At 47.2% G+C, this 26309-nt stretch overlaps 1 protein-coding gene across 2 annotated transcripts; it reads left to right on the top strand.

The window, feature by feature from the left end:
• LOC137522496 (macrophage migration inhibitory factor-like) lies at positions 1-25773 on the top strand. Of its 2 annotated transcripts, none has more exons than XM_068242570.1 (3): positions 1-280; positions 13226-13389; positions 25605-25773. In XM_068242570.1, the coding sequence occupies exons 1-3, from the start codon at positions 173-175 to the stop codon at positions 25681-25683; spliced, it is 351 nt and encodes a 116-aa protein (XP_068098671.1). In that variant the 5' UTR covers positions 1-172; the 3' UTR covers positions 25684-25773. The 2 variants fall into 2 exon arrangements, with proteins under 2 accessions (XP_068098671.1, XP_068098679.1); XM_068242578.1 differs by lacking the exon at positions 1-280 and adding an exon at positions 1410-1461.
• Positions 25774-26309: the final 536 nt, after the last annotated feature.

Raw genomic sequence — 26309 nt, 5'->3', positions numbered from 1 at the left:
TCTTTACAGTACTGTATTGGGTAAAGTACTAAGTGTACATTTACTTTATTAGCAAACGTTTGGTGTGAGGAAGAGACGTTTTGCAGTGGTCTTCAAAATTCAGCTACTACCACGGCTTCTGCCAAAGCTTAGTACTTGTATCGACTGCCTGCTGTTCCTTGCTGACCTCATCATGCCCATATTCACCTTGTATACCAATGTATGCCAGAGTGATGTTCCTCAAACCCTAGTGTTTGATTTGTACCAGCTGCTTGAAAAGGCCCTGGATGTACCAGCTAAGGTAAGTTAGGCTGTTTCTTAAATTGCTCTTCTTTCTCTTTATTTTCTATTTCCATCTATTTCTTATATAGTATTATAGATATTCCATGGTTTTATTTTATATTTAAACATTTACAAAGTAGATTTAACATTTTATAGTCTCTGCTCAATGGCAGACTGTTAAGTGTCCCAGATTTAAATAAAAAAAACTATTGACCTTTTTCTATCTCTCCCCTGCCCTCAGGAGTTGTATTCTGCCGGGAAACAGGGATGAGCAGAAACTACGCCAGTGCGAATTTTCGCTTCGTAGTTCGCATCTACGCATCGTAGTTCGTAGGTGACGTCTCAAAACTACGCGTACGATTTTACGCGTAGCGAAGTACCGTTTACGCCCCTACGTGTAGTTCTCATGTGTATTGCGAAGTAAACTACGAATGCGTTATGTGCGTCTATTTTTCCGCGTACGATTGTATGTATACAAAATTACGCTTTGGAAAGGGGAATGTATGCATAGAAGAGTTACTGGTACAAGCAGTTTGCATAGGAATTCATGCGTACATTTTTATGCATAGTGGCATAAGCGTCCGCATGTACTATGCTACGCACTACGCGTAATTGCGTATTTTAACGCGTAATCTATGAAATGCATGCGAAGCAAATATTTTATTTTGAAGCCGTAGTTTGGCGAAGCGTAATTGCGTAAAACTACGCGTAGTTCCAGCGTAGCGAAGTTGGCTGACTACAACCATCCCTGCCGGGAAAACTTTTATGGCTGTAATTTGATTATCAGGGATGTTCACTATATTCCCGACAAGGTACCGAAAGGTCAGAAGTTGTCACTTCAATGCCTGAAAATTAACTCTTTCAGACAGCAAAATAAATATAAATATATATATATATATATATATATATATATATCGCAACAGACTGGTTATTAATGTTTTGTTCTGTACATGCACATTTATCTCGTTTCACACTTTGCATTATGTTATAACATACACATAACTCAATCCAAAACAACATTTACATGCAAAGCAGCTGACCAATGTGCACCTTCAGTCTAAGTTCACAGCGGGAGTTGCCTTGCTTTCCTTGTGACAACAGGGATGTAACACAACAGACTGGGAAAGTACCTATTATGATGAGGTGTGAACTGGTAACAAACCTTGATGCATGGGATCACAACTGATGAGGTGTGAACAGGTAATAGACCTTGTTGCATGGGGTCACAACTGGTGTGGTGTGAACTGGTAATAGACTCTGATGCATGTACAGCTGATGAAGTGTGAACTGCTAATAGACCTTGATGCATGGGATCACAGATGATGATGTGTGAACTGGTAATAGAGGCTTATGCATGGGATCACAGCTGATGAGGTGTGAACTGGTAATAGACCTTGATGCAAGGGATCACAGCTGATGAGGTGTGAACTGGTAATAGACTCTGATGCATGGGGTCACAACTGATGAGGTGTGAACTGGTAATAGACTCTGATGCATGGGGTCACAGCTGATGAGGTGTGAACTGGTAATAGACCTTGATGCATGGGGTAACAACTGATGAGGTGTGAACTGGTAATAGACCTTGATGCATGGGATCACAACTGATGAGGTGTGAACTGGTAATAGACCTTGATGCATGGGATCACAACTGATGAGGTGTGAACTGGTAATAGACCTTGATGCATGGGGTCACAACTGATGAGGTGTGAACTGGTAATAGACTCTGATGCATGGGATCACAACTGATGAGGTGTGAACTGGTAATAGACCTTGATGCATGGGATCACAACTGATGAGGTGTGAACTGGTAATAGACCTTGATGCATGGGGTCACAACTGATGAGGTGTGAACTGGTAATAGACTCTGATGCATGGGGTCACAACTGATGAGGTGTGGACTGGTAATAGACCTTGATGCGTTGGATAACAACTGATGAGGTGTGAACTGGTAATAGACTCTGATGCATGGGGTAACAACTGATGAGGTGTGAACTGGTAATAGACTCTGATGCATGGGATCACAGCTGATGTGTTGTGAACTGGTAATAGACTCTGATGCATGGGATCAGAGCTGATGAGGTGTGAACTGGTAATTGACTCTGATGCATGGGGTCACAGCTGATGAGGTGTGAACTGGTAATAGACTCTGATGCATGGGGTCACAACTGATGAGGTGTGAACTGGTAATAGACTCTGATGCATGGTGTCACAGCTGATGAGGTGTGAACTGGTAATAGACCTTGATGCATGGGATCACAACTGATGAGGTGTGGACTGGTAATAGACCTTGATGTATGGGGTCACAACTGATGAGGTGTGAACTGGTAATAGACTCTGATGCATGGGATCCCAACTGATGAGGTGTGAACTGGTAATAGACCTTGATGCATTGGATCACAACTGATGAGGTGTGAACTGGTAATAGACTCTGATGCATGGGGTCACAACTGATGAGGTGTGAACTGGTAATAGACCTTGATGCATGGGATCACAGCTGATGAGGTGTGGACTGGTAATAGACTCTTATGCATGCAGTCACAACTGATGAGGTGTGAACTGGTAATGGACCTTGATGCATGGGGTCACAACTGATGAGATGTGAACTGGTAATAGACCTTGATGCATGGGATCACAACTGATGAGGTGTGACTGGTAATAGACCTTGATGCATGGGGTCACAGCTGATGAGGTGTGAACTGGTAATAGACCTTGATGCATGGGGTCACAGCTGATGAGGTGTGAACTGGTAATAGACCTTGATGCATTGGATCACAACTGATGAGGTGTGAACTGGTAATAGACATTGATGCATGGGATCACAACCGATGAGGTGTGAACTGGTAATAGACTCTGATGCATGGGGTCACAAATGATGAGATGTGAACTGGTAACAGACTCTGATGCATGGGATCACAACTGATGAGGTGTGAACTGGTAATAGACCTTGATGCATGGGGTCACAGCTGATGTGTTGTGAGCTGGTAATAGACTCTGATGCATGGGATCACAGCTGATGTGTTGTGAACTGGTAACAGACCTTGATGCATGGGATCACGACTGATGAGGTGTGAACTGGTAATAGACCTTGATGCATGGGGTCACAATTGATTAGGTGTGAACTGGTAATAGACTCTTATGCATGGGATCACGACTGATGAGGTGTGAACTGGTAATAGACCTTGATGCATGGGATCACAACTGATGAGGTGTGGACTGGTAATAGACCTTGATGCATGGGATTACAACTTATGAGGTGTGGACTGGTAATAGACCTTGATGCATGGGGTCACAACTGATGAGGTGTGAACTGGTAATAGACTCTGATGCATGGGATCACAGCTGATGAGGTGTGAACTGGTAATAGACTCTTATGCATGGGGTCACAACTGATGAGGTGTGAATCAGAATCAAGTTTATTCGCCAAGTACGGCAGTTGTCGTACCCGGAATTGGTTGTGGTACACATGGCATCTTTACATGACAGACAGAACAAGAACAGGAATTACAATGAGACAGGTATAGCAACATGCAGATACTGGTGAACATTTATGGGAGCTCTGGCACACTCATGGGAGCACTAGCAGCTAGGGTGTGGGCCAGTACTGCCCAGAGTGAAGAGAGTTCGGAGATCGGGGTGCTGGCTAGGTGATAAAGTTCAGGTGGGGAACAGCTTGAGGGAAGAATGTGTTCCTGCGCCTGGTGGTTCTGGCGTAGATGGTCCTGTAACGTCGGCCTGTTGGCATGAGCTCGAAGTGGCGATTCCCCGGGTGGGAGGGGTCGCCAGAGATCTTGGAAGCCCTCGACCCAAGTCTCGCCATGTGGAGTAGGTCTAGTGGAGGCAAGGGTGATCCTATGATTTTCTCTGCAGTGTCAATTACCCTTTGAAGTTTGTGCTTGTCCTTGGCGGATGCTCCTGTGTACCATACTATGACAGAGGAACAGAGTATGGATTCTGTGGTAGCGGTATAGAAGCTGGTCAACAGTTTGCGCGGCATGCCGAATTTCTTTAGTTGACGCAAGAAGAAAAGCCTCTGCTGGGCCTTCTTCTGTATCTTGGAAGTGTTTTGCTCCCACCTAACGTTCTTGGTTATGGTTGTGCCAAGGAATTGTACATCGGACACACTGGAAACCGCAGTATCATCGATGAGGACAGGGGAAAGCACAGGGGGGTGCTTCCTGAAGTCTATAGTGAGCTCCACAGTTTTTATTGCATTGAGAACGAGCTTGTTCTCCTTGCACCAGCTGCTAATCCACTCGATCTCGCTTCGGTAGGTGTGCTCCCCTTTGTTGTCAATAAGGCCTATGATAGTTGTGTCATCTGCGAATTTAATGACCTTCACAGAGTCCGCAGATGTGGTGCTGTTGTTCTTATACAGAGAAAAGAGTAGAGGAGACAGCACGCACCCATGCGGAGCGCCTACATTGGTGGTTCTTTCGTGGGAGAAGCAGTTGCCAAGCTTAACTCGCTGTGTTCTGTTGGAGAGGAAGTCCCTGACCCATGCACGCAGAATGGGATCTACCCCTAGCTGCCTGAGATTGTCGAGCAGGATGACCGGGCAGATGGTATTGAAAGCGGAGCTAAAATCCAGGAACAGGATCCTGGCGTAAGAGTCCGGTTTGTCGAGGTGCTCTGTGATGTAAGCCAAACTGACATTTATGGCATCCTCCACAGATCTGTTTGCCCTATACGCGAATTGGTGTGGGTCAAGGAGGGTGTCGGTGGAGCGCTTCAGGAGGGTGAGAACGACGCGTTTGAAGATCTTCGCAATGACAGGAGTAAGGGCTACAGGCCTGAAGTTGTTGAGATCTGTATTCCCTGGCTTTTTAGGAACTGGAATAATCAAAGATCTTTTGAGGCAGGATGGTACCTTTCCTTCTGCTAGGGACCTGTTGAAGATGGGTGTCAGGGCGGGGGCTAGTTGGTCTGCACAGGATCTCAGACAGGCCGATGACACCCCGTCTGGACCAGAGGCCTTCCTGGGATTAGTCCTTCGAAGCAGACTCCGTACGTCCGCTTCCTGAATGACGACTGGTGCAGGGGGATCGTGACCCAACGGTGGGATTGGGACGGATGGAGCCTCCTTTGGTATAGGTGTGGGGGAGCTGTACTGCCCGAGTTGGTGCTTGAATCTGCAGTAGAACTCGTTGAGCTCCGCCGCCAGTTGGGTGCTGGCGGTCGCGTGATGTGCAGGTGCTTTGAAGTTCGTCACTGCCCTAAAGCCTTTCCACACCTCCCGTGGATTGTTGGACTGGAGACTAAGACCCAGTTTGTCGGAGTAGGCCCTTTTTGAAGCCCTTATTTCTCGGTTTAGGGAGTTCTTTGCTGCCCTGAACTCTTCTGGGGTGCCGGACTTGTGCGCCTCCTCCTTGAGTTTCCGCAGGCGGCGTAGTTTACTGTTGAACCAAGGTTTGTTGTTTGGGAAGACCTTGAAGGATTTGGTTGGGATGCACGATTCCTCATAGGAGGTGACATTATCTGTCCACTCCTCCAGGGTTGGTGCCTCCAGGGCCGACCAGTTGGTGCAGTCGAAACATGCCTGTAGCTCAAGCTTTGCCTCCTCCGACCATTTTCTGACAGTCCTGGTGGTAGGCTTCGAGGACTCGAGGAGCCTTCTGTAGGAAGGGATCAGGTGGATAAGGTTGTGGTCAGAGTTCCCTAGGGCAGCGCCCTGAGCAGCTTTGTAAGCGTTCTTTAGGACAGTGTAGCAATGGTCTAGCGTGTTATGATTCCTGGTGGGGCACGTGATGTGCTGCTTATACCGGCGCAGCTCCTGTCGCAGATTTGCGTTATTAAAGTCTCCCAGGACAATGAAGAGGGCTTCCGGGAGTGCAGTTTCCCACCGGGAGATGGTGTCGCTCAGTGTTTGAAGGGCACTGGCGGTGTTTGCATCTGGGGAGATGTAGACTCCGAAGAGGGCAAATGAGGAGAATTCCCTGGGTGCATACTGTGGCCTGCAGTTTATGGCTAGGAGCTCCACGTCTGGTGTGCAGATCTTGCTCAGAGTTACTGTGCTAGTGCACCAAGCGGAGTTTATGTAGAAGCATATGCCGCCTCCCCTCTTTTTTCCTGAAAGGGACTGATCGCGGCCCACACGGAAGAGGTCATAGTCTGGCACGTGGAGTGAGTTGTCCGGTACATTGTCGTTCAACCAGGTTTCAGTGAAGCAGAGGACTGGAGTGTTTTTGGCGATGGAGGGTTTGCTGTCAAGCAGTAGGAGTAGTTCATCCACTTTGTTTGGAAGGGAGCATATGTTCACCAGGAGGATGGCCGGGATAGGAGATCGAAGACCTTTCCTTTTGAGTCTCACCCGTGCTCCCCCTCTTCTCCCCCTGTGTCGAATTTTCCTTGGAAGGGCATTGGCACCGCCAGTCAGCTGTTCAAAGTGGGCACAGACTAGGTCCCACAGTGGAGGTCCTGATGATGGGTCGCACTGGGATATGAGTTCCCATTCCAGTATCGCCTCCCTGGACAAGGGGACAGAGTACCGGGTTGCCATGGAGTGGAGTGGTCAACAAGGGGTATGGACGGACGCGCAGCGCCCAGACCGTGCGCGGTACGTAGGCATCCCCGTTCCTGCACAGTGCAGAACAGTCTCTGAGCAGCACAGTCCCTAAGCAGAGCAGAGGAGCAGGGAGTGGTCAGCAAGGGGTATGACACCGGTCGCGCAGCGCCCAGACCGTACGCAGCTCGTATGCAGCACAGTCCCTGAGCAGAGCTGGACAGTCCCTGAGCAGCACAGTCGCTGAGCAGAGCAAGAGCAAGCGGTGAGCAGCACAGTCGATGAGCAGCAGTCTCTGAGCAGAGCAGGATAGCACACAGTCCATACACAGCACAGTCCATAGCAGAGAAGCAAATCAATCAATGAGCAGCACAGGCAGTAAGCAGGATAAAGCAGCCATAAGCACGCGTCCATAGCAGCATGAGTGAGCTGGCACAAGGAGGAGGTATATAAAGTTATGATGCTCACCGTGTGGCGTTGTTCAGGGGTCGGTGTTCAGCAAGCTGATGTGGAGCAGGCCCAGAGATACCAGGTGGCTGACCTTGCAGTCCAAGAGGCCGCGACTGAGCAGTATAGTGGATGGATGGAGCCACGCTGGGCTGGTCGCAGAGAGGGTCGGTGCTGCACAGGGATCCCGTCCCAGATGAGCCGGCTGAGGAGATGGAGCAAAGCCCACAGCAGGCTGGAGGAGCCGTTGGGGACCACTAGTGTTGGGCGAACACCTGGATGTTCGGGTTCGGGAAAGTTCGCCGAACATGGCCGCAATGTTCGGCATGTTCGGGCCGAACCCCGAACTCCCCGAACATCCCGCTTTTGGGGGCCCTATGGGGTCGCAGGCATAAGGGGGGAGCATGCCCCGATCGCGGGGGGGGTCGGAAATTCCCCCCACCCCCTCCGCTAGCGCTCCCCCCTCTGCCCGCTTCCCCATTCAAAAGTTAGGAAGTGAAACTGTACCTGTGCGGCCGGTAGTGGGTGACTGGCAGTGTGCGGCACTATGGAGAGACTGAGGAGGAGGAGGAGTCCGGAGAGTGACGCGTTGAGGGAGGCCGGGCAGTGGGCGGATCAGCAGTAGTACGGTACTACTGCTGATCCGCCCACTGCCCGGCCTCCCTCAACGCGTCACTCTCCGGACTCCTCCTCCTCCTCAGTCTCTCCATAGTGCCGCCCACTGCCAGTCACCCACTACCGGCCGCACAGGTACAGTTTCACTTCCTAACTTTTGAATGGGGAAGCGGGCAGAGGGGGGAGCGCTAGCGGAGGGGGTGGGGGGAATTTCCGACCCCCCCCGCGATCGGGGCATGCTCCCCCCTTATGCCTGCGACCCCATAGGGGGCCAGTATTCGGGCGAACAGGGCCCTGTTCGTGCCGAACAGGGGCCCTGTTCGGCCAGGCAATGAGCCGTTCGGGCGAACCCGAACAGTTTGGCCGAACACCACCAGGTGTTCGGCCGAACGCGAACATCACCCGAACAGGGTGATGTTCTGCAGAACCCGAACAGTGGCGAACACTGTTCGCCCAACACTAGGGACCACACACAGATGTGCGGGAGCTGAGCTGATGCAGGCCGGAGGGACCACGTGGACCCCAGACGCAGAGACCCCCAAGCGGCAAGAAGGAATCTGAGCGGCTGGAGGGCTGCGGGAGCGAGGGCCCTGGAGGAGTCCGCGGTGGCCGCAGAGAGCTGACTGGGCCGGAGGAGCCAGGCACAGGGATGCAGAGGCCCTCCTGGGGCAGAAGGAAGCTGAGCGGCTGGAGGACTGCTGGAGCGAGGGCCCCGGAGGAGACAGCGGTGGAAGGCAAAGTGGTTCCGGAGGAGTGCTGCGGATGTGCAGGAGCTGAGCGGGCCGAAGGAGCCACGTGGGAGCCAGGCGCAGTGATGCAGAGGCCCTCGGAAGCTGAAGCGAGGGGCCGGCGGTGGCAGGCAGAGTGAATCCCGGATGCAGGTGATGATGGAGAGTCGGAGCGGAAAGCCCAGGTCCGTTGCGCTGTCCTCCGCTCTAACACCCTCCGCTATACTGGCACTGAATACTGTGAGCTATAGCTACAATGTAAACTAAACATAAAAAACATAGACTGCACTAGACTAACTATCTACATATACACTAATATACACTAAACTACCCTAATCTGTGCAATGCCGGGAGCCGATGTGACCGAGGCGCCTGCTCACGGCGCCATCTTAGATGAGGTGAACTGGTAATAGACTCTGATGCATGTACAGCTGATGAAGTGTGAACTGCTAATAGACCTTGATGCATGGGATCACAGCTGATGAGGTGTGAACTGGTAATACACTCTGATGCATGGGGTCACAGCTGATGAGGTGTGAACTGGTAATAGACTCTGATGCATGGGGTCACAACTGATGAGGTGTGAACTGGTAATACACTCTGATGCATGGGGTCACAGCTGATGAGGTGTGAACTGGTAATACACTCTGATGCATGGGGTCACAGCTGATGAGGTGTGAACTGGTAATAGATTCTGATGCATGGGGTCACAGCTGATGAGATGTGAACTGGTAATAGACTCTGATGCATGGGGTCACAGCTGATGAGGTGTGAACTGGTAATAGACTCTGATGCATGGGGTCACAGCTGATGAGATGTGAACTGGTAATAGACTCTGATGCATGGGGTCACAGCTGATGAGGTGTGAACTGGTAATATACCTTGATGCATGGGATCACAACTGATGAGGTGTGAACTGGTAATAGACTCTGATGCATGGGGTCACAGCTGATGAGATGTGAACTGGTAATAGACGCTGATGCATGGGATCACAACTGATGAGGTGTGAACTGGTAATAGACTCTGATGCATGGGGTCACAGCTGATGAGGTGTGAACTGGTAATAGACTCTGATGCATGGGATCACAGCTGATGAGGTGTGAACTGGTAATAGACTCTGATGCATGGGATCACAGCTGATGAGGTGTGAACTGGTAATTGACTCTGATGCATGGGATCACAGCTGATGAGGTGTGGACTGGTAATACACTCTTATGCATGGGGTCACAGCTGATGAGGTGTGAACTGGTAATAGACTCTGATGCATGGGGTCACAGCTGATGAGGTGTGAGTGGTAATAGACCTTGATGCATGGGATCACGACTGATGAAGTGTGAACTGGTAATAGACCTTGATGCATGGGGTCACAACTGATTAGGTGTGAACTGGTAATAGACTCATGCATGGGATCACAGCTGATGAGGTGTGAACTGGTAATACTATGATGCATGGGATCACAACTGATGAGGTGTAAACTGGTAATAGACTCTTATGCATGGGGTCACAACTGATGAGATGTGAACTGGTAATAGACTCTGATGCATGGGGTCACAACTGATGAGGTGTGAGTGGTAATAGACCTTGATGCATGGGATCACGACTGATGAGGTGTGGACTGGTAATAGACCTTGATGCATGGGATCACAACTGATGAGGTGTGAACTGGTAATAGACCTTGATGCATGAGTCACAACTGATGAGGTGTGAACTGGTAATAGACTCATGCATGGGATCACAGCTGATGAGGTGTGAACTGGTAATACTATGATGCATGGGATCACAACTGATGAGGTGTAAACTGGTAATAGACTCTTATGCATGGGGTCACAACTGATGAGATGTGAACTGGTAATAGACTCTGATGCATGGGGTCACAACTGATGAGGTGTGAACTGGTAATAGACCTTGATGCATTGGGTCACAACTGATGAGGTGTGAACTGGTAATAGACTCTGATGCATGGGGTCACAACTGATGAGGTGTGAACTGGTAATAGACTCTGATGCATGGGGTCACAACTGATGAGGTGTGAACTGGTAATAGATTCTGATGCATGGGGTCACAACTGATGAGGTGTGAACAGGTAATAGACCTTGATGCATGGGGTCACAGCTGATGAGATGTGAACTGGTAATAGACTCTGATGCATGGGATCACAGCTGATGTGTTGTGAACTGGTAACAGACCTTGATGCATGGGGTCACAACTGATGAGGTGTGGACTGGTAATAGACCTTGATGCATGGGGTCACAACTGATGAGGTGTGGACTGGTAATAGACCTTGATGCATGGGATCACAACTGATGAGGTGTGAACTGGTAATAGACCTTGATGCATGGGGTCACAGCTGATGAGGTGTGAACTGGTAATAGACTCTGATGCATGAGTCACAACTGATGAGGTGTGAACTGGTAATAGACTCATGCATGGGATCACAGCTGATGAGGTGTGAACTGGTAATAGACCTTCATGCATGGGATCACAACTGATGAGGTGTGAACTGGTAATAGACTCTGATGCATGGGATCACAACTGATGAGGCATGACTGGTAATAGACTTTGATCAACACAGTATTAGGCCTCTTTTCCACAGACTGTTGATAGGCAGTGAAATGCCTCTCAAACTCTCACAACTGCTCACTGCTGCCTGGTAACTGCTTGCTGAGCACACAGCACAGCAGTCCGTGGAAAAGCAGGCGTTTTGCGGGCGTGATTTTTCCGCAGTTTAACGCGGAAAAATCACTGGACACTGCAGCGATTTTTCCGTGATCGCGTTTAGCGTTTCTATAGCACTGAAAGGCGATCGCCAGGAAATCGCCTGAAAATGGTGCAGGCTACACGTTTGCATTTGGTGATTTGCGTTAATCACTGGCAATTAACGAAAATCGCCCAAGTGAGAACGGTCCCATAGGGTAACTTTGTACTAGCGCTTTTAAGCGTTTTGCCGAAATCGCCAGCAAAACGATCTACTATGAATGGGCCCTCACAGTGCCTCAAAACATCTTTGCATGGTCTTATTGTACAAGTTCCCTAACTGACATTGGTGAGAATAGACACAATTTATCTTAGATTTTACAATAAATTTGATTTCTTTTTCCCCTAATAAACTGTTTATAAAACTTAAACTTGTTTATAAGTTTAGCTTTTATCTATAGGAATTTGGGCATGCCAATAATTAATTTAAATTGAATCTGAGGTGAGAGTGATATGGAGGCTGCCATATTTATTTCCTTTTAAACAATCTTAGCTTCCTGGCAGCCCTGCTGATCAATTTGGCTGCAGTAGTGTCTGAATCACACCACAAACAAGCATGCAGCTAATCATGTCTGATCTGACAATAATGTCAGAAACACCTGATATGCTGCATGCTTGTTCAGGGTTATGGCTAATAGTATTCGAGACAGAGGATCAGCAAGATAGCCAGGCAACTCAGAATCAGAATCAGAATCAGAATCAGAATCAATTTATTTTCGCCAAGTAAGTTTGCACCTACAAGGAATTTGTCTTGGCAGTTGCTTAACAAACACAAACAAAAAACAATACAAGGACAGACAGTGTGAATATTACAAGTTAAGGACATATAGATCAGCCTCCATGTCTTTCTCACCTCGGGTTCACTTTAACCACTTAACGACCAGCTAAAGCCGATAGGCGGCGGCTGGTCGTTTGGGGTTTTGCATGGAAGAGGCCGCTCGTGCGAGCGGCCTTTCCGTGCCAGTTCACGGAGACTGTCTCCGTGAACAGTGTGCGAGCCGCCGATCGTGGCTCGCATGCATAATGTAAGCACACGGGGAAGAAATCCCTGCTGTTTACATCAATACGGCGCTGCTGATTGGCCGGGGATCGCCGTCATTTGATAGGCTGAAGCCTATCCTATCCAGCGCAGGAAGGATATCCGTCCTGCGCAGCTCATAGGGGAAGAGAGAAGGAGGTAAGGGAAGGGAGCGCGCAATATCGCTGCGGAGGGGGGCTTTGAGGAGCCCCCCCGCTTGGCCACACGGAGCAGCGGCGATCAGACCTCCCCAGCAGGTCATCCCCCTAGTGGGGAAAAAAGGGGGGAAGTCTGAACGCCCTGCTGTAATGACGATCTGTGCTGCGGGCTGGAGAGCCCACGCAGCACAGATACTCTGCAGACAGCCCGGTATTAAAGAAAACCTGAACTGAAAATTAAAAGTCAAAATAAGCATACACAAGTCATACTTACCTCCGGTGTAGTCTACTCCTCAGTCTCTTTCTCCTCTCCTGTGTCCTGTTTGTCCACTGTGATCAATGGAATTCTCCGTCCTCCATTTTGAAAATGGCTGTTACCCCATAACAGCTTTCTGGTCAGCACACTGTTAACTGTAACATCGCCCACTTGAGCCATAGGGAAACATGGACACATCAGTTCTCCTCTCAGCTGTAACTGACAGCTGCTGATATATAACTGACAGCAACTGATATATTTCAGTTCTGACAAAATGTTGTCAGAACTGGAAGGGAAGAAGAAAATGGCGAGCTTCTGAGAGGAACTGATGGGAAGATAACTATGTAATGTTCATTTGAAGTTACCTCACGTGTTTATTTTAAATAATTTTACTCAGTACAGGTTCTCTTTAAGCATTGTCCATAAAAATGAGAGCTACAATACTCATGTATATGTTATCCTTCATATTCTTGTTCCCCGTCTCTGTAGCATTTTGCTATCATGATTCATGCTGAGCAGCAGCTGACATTCGGAGGGACGAGTGACCCGTGTGCTGTGTGTACTCTGCAAACCATTGCCAAGTCTCAGAATGAAAAATACTCCAAGCTTATTTGTGAAATTCTAAGCAAAGAGCTGCACATAAATCCCGAAAGGCAAGTCATTACTAGTTATTGTCTATTCTTTTATGATCGAGAATAATTATGTTCTTCATGAATGTTTTTACATGATTGCGAGTTCAGCACAATCTGATCTGTGTGCTCCGCAATCAGTTACCAGGCAGCAGTGGGTGGTTACCAGGCAGCAGTGGGCAGTTACCAGGTAGCAGTGGGCAGTTACCAGTCAGCAGTGAGCAGCAGCAGTGGGCAGTTACCAGGCAGCAGTGAGCAGTTACAAGGCAGCAGTGGGCAGTTACCAGGCAGCAGCAAGTAGTTGTGAGAGTTTGAGAGGCTTTTCACTGCCTATCAACTGCTCATGGAAAAAGGGCCTAAAAGGAATGTTTAGTGATTTTTATTTATTCTATCATTTTGTTAATTTTCTTCAGGTTTACATTTTTTTCATTAAAAATGATTCATTTTTGGTTAGGCTATGTTCACAGAGGGCATTGCATTGTGTTCCCTGTAACATCAGAAAGGCAACACCACAGCACAGGAATGTTGCCTCACACGTTATCTGCGTGTTGCGTCACACACAGTGAAGCACAAAGTCAATGAAAAGTATGCAATGAAAAGTATGCTTCACCGTCACTGTTAAAGCAGACTGTTAAAATGTACCTGAACTTAGAACTTCCTCTCTGCTTTAAAAGATAAGCAAAAGCATTATAAACTTTGTTACAGCTTGCAGAACTCTTGCAATAAATTTGCAGTTTGTCTACTTCCTCCTTTCATGGAAGCAGACAAAGGATTAACATCCTGTGTTTACATATTAGTTGTGTCTGTGAGGACTGCCAAAATTATATGCTGACACAGCTGAGAGATCAAATTACACTTGTGATTACTTGAAGATGAGTGGGAGTTCGACAGGCTCTTCTCTCTAAAACCACACCGGGTACATTTCTATCTGTTTTCCTTATGTCCTGTGCCAGAGTTCAGGTCCACTTTAACATGCATGTTCCATGGTAACACACTGCATGCACTAAATTGGGATGCCACACAACATTAATCTGCAGCCGCCTAGATAGTGCTTTACATTGCTGTAAGCTGCGTTACAGTGCAACCGCTATGCCACTCCCCAATGCAGCACTATGAATGTGGCCTAATGCAATAGTAAGGATCAATTTAAAAAAAGAAGGCATAAGAAGTATACCTGAAGCATTCCTGAACTGATGTGACATGGATTCCCTAATCTGCATTCAGCACACAGAATAATGTGCGTAAAGTCTTACCACATGATGGGCTTGATTCACTAAACCGTGCTAACTCATAGCACGGCCACGCTAGCGAGGCTGTGCTATGAGTTAGCACAGTTTAGTGAATCAAGCCAGATGAGTAGAGCAGAATGCAATACATTATTTGCAAACTATTATTCTCTACCTCTAGTCTTCTTGTGTAAGACTTTATGCAAGTCATTCTGCTCACCGCAGCTTTGAGAATATGTCCCATGATGAAATAAACAAGGGTATATCTCTATATATAAAATCGGATGTATGTACAGTGGGTTGCAAAAGTATTCAGCCCCCTTGAAGTTTTCCACATTTTGTCACATTGCTGCCACAAACTTGCATCAATTTTATTGGAATTCCATGTGAAAGACCAGTACAAAGTGGTGTACACGTGAGAAGTGGATCGAAACTCATACATCATTCCAAACATTTTTTACAAATAACTGCAAAGTGGGGTGTGCGTAATTATTCGGCCTCCTGAGTCAATCCTTTGTAGAACCACCTTTTGCTGCAATTACAGCTGCCAGTCTTTTAGGGTATGTCTCTACCAGCTTTGCACATCTAGAGACTGAAATCCTTGCCCATTCTTCTTTGCAAAACAGCTCCAGCTCAGTCAGATTAGATGGACAGCATTTGTGAACAGCAGTTTTCTTGCCACAGATTCTCGATTGGATTTAGATCTGGACTTTGACTGGGCCATTCTAAAGGCCCATACACACGTCGGATTTCCGCAAACGACGGGTCGTTTGAACGTTCCGTCGTTCGCCCGCTAAATCGCGCGTGTGTACAGACTGTCGTTCGCTTAATAGGGGTGAGTTTGATATGTTTTGTTTTAAACCATTCCATTGTTGTCCTGGCTTTATGTTTAGGGTCGTTGTCCTGCTTTAAGGTGAACCTCAGCCCCAGTCTCAAGTCTTTTGCAGTCTCCAAGAGGTTTTCTTCCAAGTTTGCCCTGTATTTGGCTCCATCCATCTTCCCATCAACTCTGACCAGCTTCCCTGTCCCTTCTGAAGAGATGTACCCCCCAAGCATGATGCTGCCACCACCATATTTGACAGTGGGGATGGTGTGTTCAGAGTGATGTGCAGGGTTAGTTTTCTGCCACACATAGCGTTTTGCATTTTGGCCAAAAAGTTCCATTTTGGTCTCATCTGACCAGAGCACCTTCTTCCACATGTTTGCTGTGTCCCCCACATGGCTTGCGGCAAACTGCAAACGGAACTTCTTATGCTTTATGTTAACAATGCCTTTCTTCTTTCCACTCTTCCATAAAGGCCAACTTTGTACAGTGCATGACTAATAGTTGTCCCATGGACAGAGTCTCCCACCTGAGCTGTAGATCTCTGCAGCTTGTCCAGAGTCACCATGGGCCTCTTCACTGCATTTCTGATCAGCGCTCTCCTTGTTCGGCCTTTGAGTTTAGGTGGATGGCCTTGTCTTGGTAGGTTTACAGTTGTGCCATACTCCTTCCATTTTTGAATGATCGCTTGAACAGTGCTCCGTGGGATGTTCAAGGCTTTGGAAATCTTTTTGTAGCCTAAGCCTGCTTTAAATTTCTCAATAACTTGATCGCTGATCTGTCTTGTGTGTTCTTTGGACTTCATGGTGTTGTTGCTCCCAATATTCTCTTAGACAACCTCTGAGGCCCTCACAGAGGAGCTGTATTTGTACTGACATTAGATTACACACAGGTGCACTCTATTTAGTCATTAGCACTCATCAGGCAATGTCTATAGGCAACTGACTGCACTCAGATCAAAGGGGGCCGAATAATTATGCACACACCACTTTGCAATTATTTATTTGTAAAAAAAAAAATGTGGAATCACGTATGATTTTCGTTCCACTTCTCATGTGTACACCACTTTGTGTTTGTCTTTCATGTGGAATTCCAATAAAATTGATTCATGTTTGTGGCAGTAATATGACAAAATGTGGAAAACTTCAAGGGTGCCGAATACTTTTGCGTGTGTGTGTGCGTGTGCGTGCGTGTGCGTGTGTGTGTGTGTGTGTGTGTGTGTGTGTGTGTGTGTGTCAGTCACTCGAAAACACCTTGACCGATTTGAACGAAACTTGGTATACAGATCCCTCACTACCTGGGATGATATGTTCTGGGGGTCTCGCGGCCCCCCTGCACAACTGGGCGGAGCTACAAACAGCAAATCAGATTTCACCTATTTAAGTCAATGGAAAAAAGGTAAAAGGCTGCCATTCTCACAGTAATCAAGCCAGAGTCCCCACACTTGGCACAGTTGGTCACTTAGTGACTGAGTTTACATATCCATGAAAAGTGGGCGGAACATAAAACAGCCAATCAAATTTCAGCCATTCATTTTAAATGGGAAAATGTAAACTGCAGCCATTCTAAGACTGAAAATCACAGGGGTTTTAAATATGCCACACTTGGTCCCTGGGCGACTGGGACTAATATTCAGTGAGTGGCGACTACAGCCTCCAATCAAAATTCACCTATTGATTTTAAAGGGGATTATTTAAACTGCTGCCATTCTTACACTGTTAATGCCAGAGGCCTGAAACCTGCTACACTCGATCATTAGGTCACTGGGGTTCAAATTCACTACATGGGCGGAGCAACAAACAGCCAATCAGATTTATTTGCTGCATAAACTGCTTCCATTCACACATTTTGATGCCAGGAACCTGAAAGCTCATAAACTTGGTAATCGAGTGACTATGTCAAGGTTAAAAAAAGTGGGCAGAGCCAACAACTACATTTTTTCCAGGGGAAAATATAATCTGCAGCCATTCTTACACTGTTAATGGCAGGGTTCCCAAACTTGACACAGTGGGCCACTGGGTGACTGGGATTAATATTCAGAAATGTAGGTGGAGCCAACAACAGCCATTCACATTTCACCTATTGATTTTCAAGGGGAATATTTACATTGCAACCATTCTTACACTGTTAATGGCAGAGGCCTCTTACCTGATAGGGGACTGGGGTCCAAATTCACTAAAGGGGGTGGAGCCACAAACAACCAATCAGATTTGTTAGATTGATTTCAGCCATTCTGTTATTGGCAGGGTTCTCAAACGTGACACAGTTAGTCAATGGATGACTGGGATTAATATTCAGGAAAGTGGGTGGAACCTACAACAGCCAATCAAAATTCACCTATTGATTTTCAAGGGAAATATTGAAACTGCTGCCACTCTTACACTAATAATAGCAGAGGCCTCAAACCGGCTACAGTCGGTCATGAAGTGGCTGGGGTTCAAATCCACTAAAGGGGTGGAGCCACAAACAGCCAATCAGATTACTTTACTGGATAAACTGCTTCCATTCACACAGTTTTGATGGCAGAAACCCAAAAGCTTAAAACTTGGTCACTGGGTGACTGGGATTAATGTTCAGAAAAGTGGGTGGAGCCTAAAGAAAATCAAAATTCACCTGTTGATTTTCAAGGGGAATATTTAAATTGCTGCCATTCGTGCACTGGTAATGGCACAAGCCTCAAACCTGGTACAGTTGGTCATTGGGTCACTGGGGTTCAAATTCAGAAAAGGGGTGGAGCTACAAACAACCAATCAGATTTGTTTAATCTCACTGGTAAATTACAAATTATTGATGCCAAGGACCTCAAAGCTCACAAACTTGGTCATTGAGTGACTGTGTGTCAAGGTTACAAAAAGTGGGCGGAGCCAAAACCAAATTTCACTAGGAAAATATAAACTGCAGCCACTCTTACACTGTTAATGACAGGGTTCTCAAACTTTGCCCAGATAGTCACTGGGTGACTGAGATTAATATTATGGGAAGTGGGTGGAGCCTATAATAGCCATTCAAAATTCACCTGTTGATTTTCAAGGGGAATATTTATATTGCTTCCATTTTTGCTCTGTTAATAACAGATGCCTCAAACCTGCTACAATTGGTCATTGGTTGACTGGGGTTCAATTACCAGCCCCGCAACGCGTACAAAAATATGCGTTGCCGCATTCCGCACGCGTAGATATGCGGCAACGCGTATTTTTGTACGCGTTGCGGTCCGCAATAGCGCTAATTGCATTGGTGAATGCGTCCAATAATACGCATGGCGGCCGGCGACTGGTGAGTCGTCAAAAACAAAACTAAGTGACAGCGGGGGACCAGAGGATTCCAGAGCGGCGCCGAGGGCACAGGACTGCTGCAGGGGGCTGGTAATAGCCCCAGGTAAGTAAAACTCTATACCCCCCGTTCAGTTAAGGTTCCCTTTAAGGACACAAGCTTAAAACCTGGTACAGTTGGTCATTGGGTGACTGGGGTTCAAATTCAGAAAAGAGGGTGGAGCCACAGCCAATCAGATTTGTTTCATTTCAATGCAAATTATTGATGCCAAACACTGCAAAGCTCACAAACTAGGCCATTGAGTAATTGTATGTTAGGGTTAGAAAAGTGGGCGGAGCCAACACCAGCCAAATACATACCCGGGCAATCAGCTAGTATAGTAATAATTATTTCAATATCTGTAATTCTCTTTTCTCCTGTTGGACTCAAAGCACTTGAGAGCTGCAGCCACTAGGGGTGGGCTCAGTAGGCACTAGCAGGGTTAGGGAGTCTTGCCCAAGGCCTCCTTACTGAATGGGAACTGGCTTATAGAATAGGAAGAGCCGAGATGTGAACCCTTAACCGGCCACTATCCAGCCACTACTAAGTACTTAGGCTACATAAAACTTGCCTAGGTTCCCTTTCTAATTTTTCTTTTCATTACAAGGATTAATAAACCAGTACATTAGCTATGCAAATGAGGCAGTCAACTTGAAGCCCAATGAGGTGGCCACACTCCTGAAGTGTAGGGGTCCTTTCACACTGTGCATGTTGCATCGCGCTACCATCACAAGGCAACACTGCTGAAAAGTCGCATTGCACATTAGACATATAGTGCCACTTTGCAGTGAAGCATACAGTACAATGGAAGTATGCTTCACTGCCACTGTAAACGTACGCATTACCCGGTTAAGGCACAGCATGAGGTCTCTTGCTCCGTCAGAGCACTTTATGTAAAATCCCCATAGGAATACCATTGCATTGCTTTGTGATGATATTGACCATTGCCATGCGATGCAATGATGTAATATTGTTTTGCGCAAGCAGCACACAGAGAGCACAGCAAAGCCCACAAACAGTCTAGGAAGTTGGCCCTCACCCAGGGGCGTAACTACAAATCATGGGTCTCCCCAGCTAAACTTTGACAGGGCCCCAATGTGTACACCCTTTCCCTTGCCTGCTGCTGGTGACCCTCACAGCCTGGGGGCCCATCATGCAATGGTCATAAAACAAGTGCGGACATCATGATCTTCTCAACCATTACAAGTGTGGCCACAACAGCAACTGATCTGAAGGATGGACCCTTTTAGCAGAGGGAGTAAATTAATAGGCCCCCTTACAGCTCAGCCCCCCGCAGTGATAGGGGCTGCTTCCCTCTAGTTTAGGGTTGCCAGGTCGGCTGATGGAGAAAACCGGACAGGGGGTGGAGTTAGGGGCGGAGTCAGAAGCGCACTTTTATGTAGAGTGGGGCTAAGCAATGGGCTTTTTAAAAAATGTTTTTTACAGTATTTATATCGCACTGACATCTTCTGCAGCACATTACAGAGTACATAGCCATGTCACTAACTGTCCTCACCAGTACATGCACATAAGAGACCACTTTTCACCAGTAAATGCACATAAGAGACCGCTTTTCACCAGTAAATGCACATAATAAGAGACAGAGCAGAAAACTATTACAAAACTGGAAAACTATGCAAATAATGCAATAGTTGCCCCCAGCATAGGTTAGATAGGTAGGTGCCCCCAGTATAGGTCATTTAGGTAGGTGTCTCCAATATAGGTAGCCAGTATAGTTGTCACCTGTATAGGCTAGCTAGGTAGGTAGGTGCCCCCAATACAGGTTAGATAAGTGCCCCCAGTATAGGTTAGATAAATAGATGCCCCCCCCCAGTATAGGTTAGATAGGTAGCTGCACCCCAGTATAGGTTAGATAGGTAGGTGCCCCTCAGTATACGTTAGATAGGTAGGTGCCCCCCAGTATAGGTTAGATTAGGTAGCTGCCCCCCCTTCCAGTATAGGCTAGATTAGACATGTGCCCCCCAGTATAGGTTAGATAGGTAGCTGCCCCCCCGCATAGGTTAGATTAGGTAGGTGCCCCCCAGTATAGGTTAGATAGGTAGCTGCCCCCCAGTGTAAGTTAGATAGGTAGCTGCCCCCCAGTGTAGGTTAGATTAGGTAGGTGCCCCCCAGCGTAGGTTAGATTAGGTAGATGCCCCCCAGGATAGGTTAGATAGGTAGCTGCCCCCCAGCGTAGGTTAGATTAGGTAGGTGCCCCCCAGGATAGGTTAGATAGGTAGCTGCCCCCCAGCGTAGGTTAGATTAGGTAGGTGCCCCCCAGGATAGGTTAGATAGGTAGCTGCCCCCCAGCGTAGGTTAGATTAGGTAGGTGCCCCCCAGGATAGGTTAGATAGGTAGCTGCCCCCAGCATAGGTTAGATTAGGTAGGTGCCCCCAGGATAGGTTAGATAGGTAGCTGTCCCCCATAATGGAGGGGGGAGCCGGAGCCGCGGGGAGGGCAACCCGACCTCTCCCTCCCTCTCCCGGGCCGCCCTCCGTGCTCCCCCCTCAGATGTATAGTGAGCAGCAGCAGCCAGGGAGGGAGCGCTGTATACAACATACCTCCCTGGCTCCAAGCGCTGCTCTCTCGTCGCCGGTCTTCTCCCATCTGCCTACACGCGTATACATACGCTGCTTCCGGCTAAACAGGAAGCAGCGTGTGTATAAGCGTGTATGCAGAGAGGAGAAGACCGGTGGCGAGAGAGCAGCGCTTGGAGCCAGGGAGGTATGTTGTATACAGCGCTCCCTCCCTGGCTGCTGGGGCTAGAAACGGGCATGGGCAAAAGGCATAAAACCGGACATCATAATTGTCCGGTTTAACATGCCTTTTTGGACAGGACACAGCGGCCAAAAAACGGACTGTCCGGTCTAAAACCGGACACCTGGCAACCCTACTCTAGTTACACCCCTGCCTTCACCACTGAGTACTGCCAGCGATTTGTGCTGGTTGGTTGAGACTGCTGGTTAGTTGAGTCCTGGATAACCGGGACTCTTCTGTATAATGTCTGTAGTTCAATTCAGTTCCAGCATTTGTATAGTGTTTCTACAGTATCTTACTAATACTATACATGCGAAAGTTTGGATGTTTGTTACTCAATCATGCAGCAATGGCTGAATTGATTTGAATGAAATTTGGCACACATAGTACATTACCTGGAATAACATATAGGATACATTTTATCCCCATAACCAAAAAGGGGGCGGAGAAAAATACAAATTTCCCTGGGAAAATGTAAACTGCAGCCATTCTCACACTGTTAATGGCAGGGTTCTCAAACTTTGCACAAGTGGTTACTGGGTGGCTGGGATTAATATTTAGAAAAGTGGGTGGAGCTTACAACAGCCAATCAAAATTCACCTTTTGATTTTCAAGGGGAATATTTAATTGCTGCCATTCTTGCACTGTTAATGGCACAAGCCTCAAACCTGTTACAGTTGGTCATTGGGTGACTGGGGTTCAAATTCAGAAAAGGGGGTGGAGCTACAGCCAATCAGATTTGTTTCATTTCAATCCAAATTATTGATGCCAAAAACCACAAAGGTCACAAAGTAGGTCATTGAGTAATTGAGTAATTGTGTGTTAGGGTTAAGGGGCCTATACACCTAACGATTTTAACGTCGATATACAGCAGATTCGATCACTGTAATGCTGTGAAATCGTCGCGCAAACGCTGACAGAACGATCGATTTCCGTCCGAAATCAATCGTTCCCGTCGATACGCCTGTGCAGAAGATTTTTCTCTATCGCCGGCGGGTCGGGAGTGCGTCGATAGCAGCGTTCGAATGCCCGACAACCGACGCAATACAGCGGAGATACGTTACCTGTTCCAGCCGGGGCGACTCCCCGGTCTCCGCTGTCTTGTTCTCCTCTCCAGGCTCCAGGGCTGCAGCTTCACTGAACTTCCTGTCCCGGCAGGAAGTTTAAACAGTAGAGCGCCCTCTACTGTTTAAACTTCCCCTGGACAGGAAGTTCAGTGAAGCAAGCCAGCCGGACCGGAGACCAGCACGGAGAAGAAGACAGCGGAGACCAGGGGAGTCGCGCCGGCCAGTTAAGGTAATGTATAGCTGGCGGGCAGGCGGCAGCTCCACAGATTGTGATCGGTTTCATGCTGAAATACAGAGGCGGGACAAGGTCCTCCAGCACCCAAGGCTGAGACACCAAAATGCGCCCCTCCATCCCTCTCACCCCAGCCGTCACACACTAATTGCTATTAGACTAAGAGGTGCCACAGGGCCCACAACCTCCCCAACACCTTAATATCTAGTTATCTGACTTGCAGTCACTGCTATGTATCCCCTTTTCTTATTTCTTTCTGCTTAAAACCCAATTAGGGATGACAGCTGAATGAATAGTGCGCCCCCTCCTACACTGCGCCCTGAGGCTGGAGCCTCTCCAGCCTCTGCCTCGGCCCGGCCCTGCTGAAATAGATTCACAATCTGTTTGCAGTGAAGGCAGCCATATGAATCCTCTCTGATCAGATTCGATCAGAGAGGGATCTATCTGTTGGTCGAATCTGATGGCAAATCGACCGGTGTATGGCTACCTTTAGAGTTAGAAAATGTGGGTAGAGCCAACACCAGCCAAATACATACCTGGGCAACGCCGGGCCATCACCTAGTAGTATTGTAAATGCGAGTACTGCAAGGCAAGACCAGCACTAAACACTAAGCTACTATTATTGTTACTATCATGTTCCTTATGCTCGTACTTATGAGGTGAATATAACTCAGAGGTTGCATCCCTGAGGAGGTCACACATAAAGCATCCATAGTACCATGCTTTGTACACTGTCCTGTCACTGTGAAAATCAGATCACGTCTGAAAAATTGCTGCATTTCACAGTCGGTCACATTGCTGCAGCACGGGCTAACAATGTTTGTGAAGGTCTGACGTTTCTTGCTCAAGCATTACGGTGTCAGAGTCATGCAGAACAAGGAACTGCCCTTTATCCATTCAGTGTGCACCCATTAAGCAAGTTCTTGTGAGTAATATCATGTTTCACAGCTAAAGAGTCCTTTAACACTAAACCCATTGTGTTCCATGGCAACAGACAATATCATCGCATCCTTACACAATGCAATAATATTTCTATGGTATGTTCATTTAGGGTGCAGTGCGGTCCTGTCAGAGTAATGCATAGTATGCTGTGTGTTTACTGGACAACTTGCACATTTACAGTCTAGTCTAGTGTGCGGTGCGACTTTTTAGCACCATGGTGTTGCAATGGTGTTGTGAGTGTGGAATGACGCTAAATCAGCTATTGTGTTAGACTGGGCTCACAGTGGTCAGTTGCATAACGCACATGTTATAATGAGTGTTCACTGCAATGGAGACTGAACAAAGTCTGCATGCAGCGAGTTAGAATAACGCAATCAGTTACAATGCAGTTCTCTTTTACAGGCCCATAGAATTGTATGGGCAGTGAGGTGACATGCAGAACATGGCCTTATCAATAGCGGGAGCGCGTGTAATTTTTTCCTGCTTCCAGATGCTACTACTAGCAAAACACTTTCTGCTGCCATTCGCTGGCTGACGATAACATGACCAGCATAGGGTTCAGGGACTAAGGGGGCCCTATGCTATCACTTTTGCAGGGGGGGCCCTATTAAGATTAATTATGCCACCGATGCAGAATTGTTCTGCAATGCAACTGAGCACTGTGAACTAGCCCTAAAATGTGTCATTTTGTACTCAGTATTGGAATAGGAAGCAGCTGTTATGGCCCTACGTCATTAAAGCGAACCCAAGGTGAGTGTGATATGAAGGCTAGCATATTTGTTTCCTTTTAAACAATACCAGTTGCCTGGCAGCCCTGCTGGTCTATTTGGATGCGGTAGTGTTTGAATCACACACCTGAAACAAGCATGCAGCTAATCTTGTCATATCTGGCAATAATGTCAGAAACATCTGTTCTGCTGCATGCAGGTGTAAATTTTAAATGTATGTATAGGTCTTTTTATTGAAAAAAAAATGTATGTAGGGGTAATTTTACTATCTGGCCACAAGATGTCCTCACTCCATTATTTTTCTAAGCCTACTATTTGTAGGCTAATAGGATGTAATGCGCGGATGTGATACTTTTGTAATTACAATGACTGCAGGCATCTCATTGATGCAGCGATCATTGACACGGGACTTAGATTAATGAATGGGAACTGCGTTCACATTAACTCATCTCCCCTCTAATGATCGTTGCTGAGAACGTGCGCAGGTGCAAGCAGGAGTGCACGGCGGGAACAGACGAGTATCTACATCCCTGTGAGCTGTAGTGGTGTTTTGCAGGGGCATAGGTACTAGCCACTACAAGTGGCTAAGATGTAATGGGCTCTAGACAAGGTAGTAGGTTTAGGGCCCCCTTGTGGTCCTTTTGACAAGCTGAAGTAAAAAGAGGTCAAAGAAGGTGGCAGTTGGGCCCCTTCACACCCAGTAGGCCCCAAGCACCTGCCTAGCTTGCCTGGTGGATGATCCTACTCGGGTCCAGACTACTGAATACATGCTACAATACCCAATTTTATATTTTGGGACCATTCAAGTTCTCCTTTTCCAAGGAGCACACAATATACGTACACATTTTATGTGATCCTGGATAAAGGGGAACCTATGTGGCCTCAAAACCTCAATGATATTTTGTGGCTCGGATATTAAAACTGACCTAACATGTGAGTTTGCAAACTTGTACACAGTGTATATTCCCATTCAGCTGGGAGACATTGATTTCATGTGACTTCCAATTCAGCTTGATAAAGAGGCGTGCAGCCTTGAAACGTTGTGTTTATGATTGAAATACAATAAAAGAGCAGAAGAAATAGATAAGACGGTGCCGGCTTCATCTTCTTTATTGATTTCATGTGTTAGATTAATGCTGTGTTTTTCTTTTTCAGGGTTTACATCCACTTTATTGACGCGAACCGGGCTAACGTTGGCTGGAATAGCACCACTTTCGCCACTATCACATTTTGACACGCCATGGAAATGACTTCTATGTCCTGTTATTCAGGCTCATGCTAATGCTTAGCACTCCCTATTGAATAAACACAATTTATCATAAAATCTTCGGTTATGTGATTATTAATAGCAGCTTCCTGAATACTAGACATGCCCAAGAGGGAGAACATTCTAAAATGACTCACTGCATTATAGAAAAAAGTGGGTGTGATTGGTGTGTAAATTGGCTTGGTTCAGAATGACACTGAACAAAGAACAGATAAACAACATGTTAAAGCGGTGCTCCGGGGACCAACGTAAAGGCCCTGCTGCATTGCCCATTGACAGCAGATTTGCTGTGGCCCAGCCAACAATGACAGGAGGTCTTCAACAGCCTGAATTTTAGGTTGAAAATAATAGTCACATGATCTATACTCTCTGTTCTTCACCATGTTCTTTACACTTGGGCACTGTCTTTGTGCACCCAGGGTAAAGCAACAGTGTATGGAGCCCAGTACACTAACCACGCAACAGAAGTATACGAGTCGCCGCTAATTTAACAGCGCGTTGCTGTGCGACTTCTGCATTGGCAGCAGGAAAGAATTGAAGCCAATACCCGATGCAAAAATGTTACATTTATTGGCGGCGGCGGTGCATGTGCG

This window comes from Hyperolius riggenbachi, chromosome 1 (assembly GCF_040937935.1).
Source record: "Hyperolius riggenbachi isolate aHypRig1 chromosome 1, aHypRig1.pri, whole genome shotgun sequence".
NCBI classification, from domain to species: Eukaryota; Metazoa; Chordata; class Amphibia; order Anura; family Hyperoliidae; genus Hyperolius; species Hyperolius riggenbachi.
The sequence above is the reverse complement of the archived record's forward strand: the minus strand, read 5'-3'. Positions and strand labels throughout refer to the sequence as shown.

What these genes read in the sequence shown, in the direction of transcription:
- LOC137522496 (XM_068242570.1), top strand. Translation starts at nt 173, where the DNA reads ATGCCCATATTCACCTTGTATACCAATGTATGCCAGAGTGATGTTCCT. An exon ending in CCCTGGATGTACCAGCTAAG is followed by an intron (nt 281 to 13,225) that starts GTAAGTTAGGCT and finishes CCGTCTCTGTAG; the next exon opens with CATTTTGCTATCATGATTCA. An exon ending in CTGCACATAAATCCCGAAAG is followed by an intron (nt 13,390 to 25,604) that starts GCAAGTCATTAC and finishes TTTCTTTTTCAG; the next exon opens with GGTTTACATCCACTTTATTG.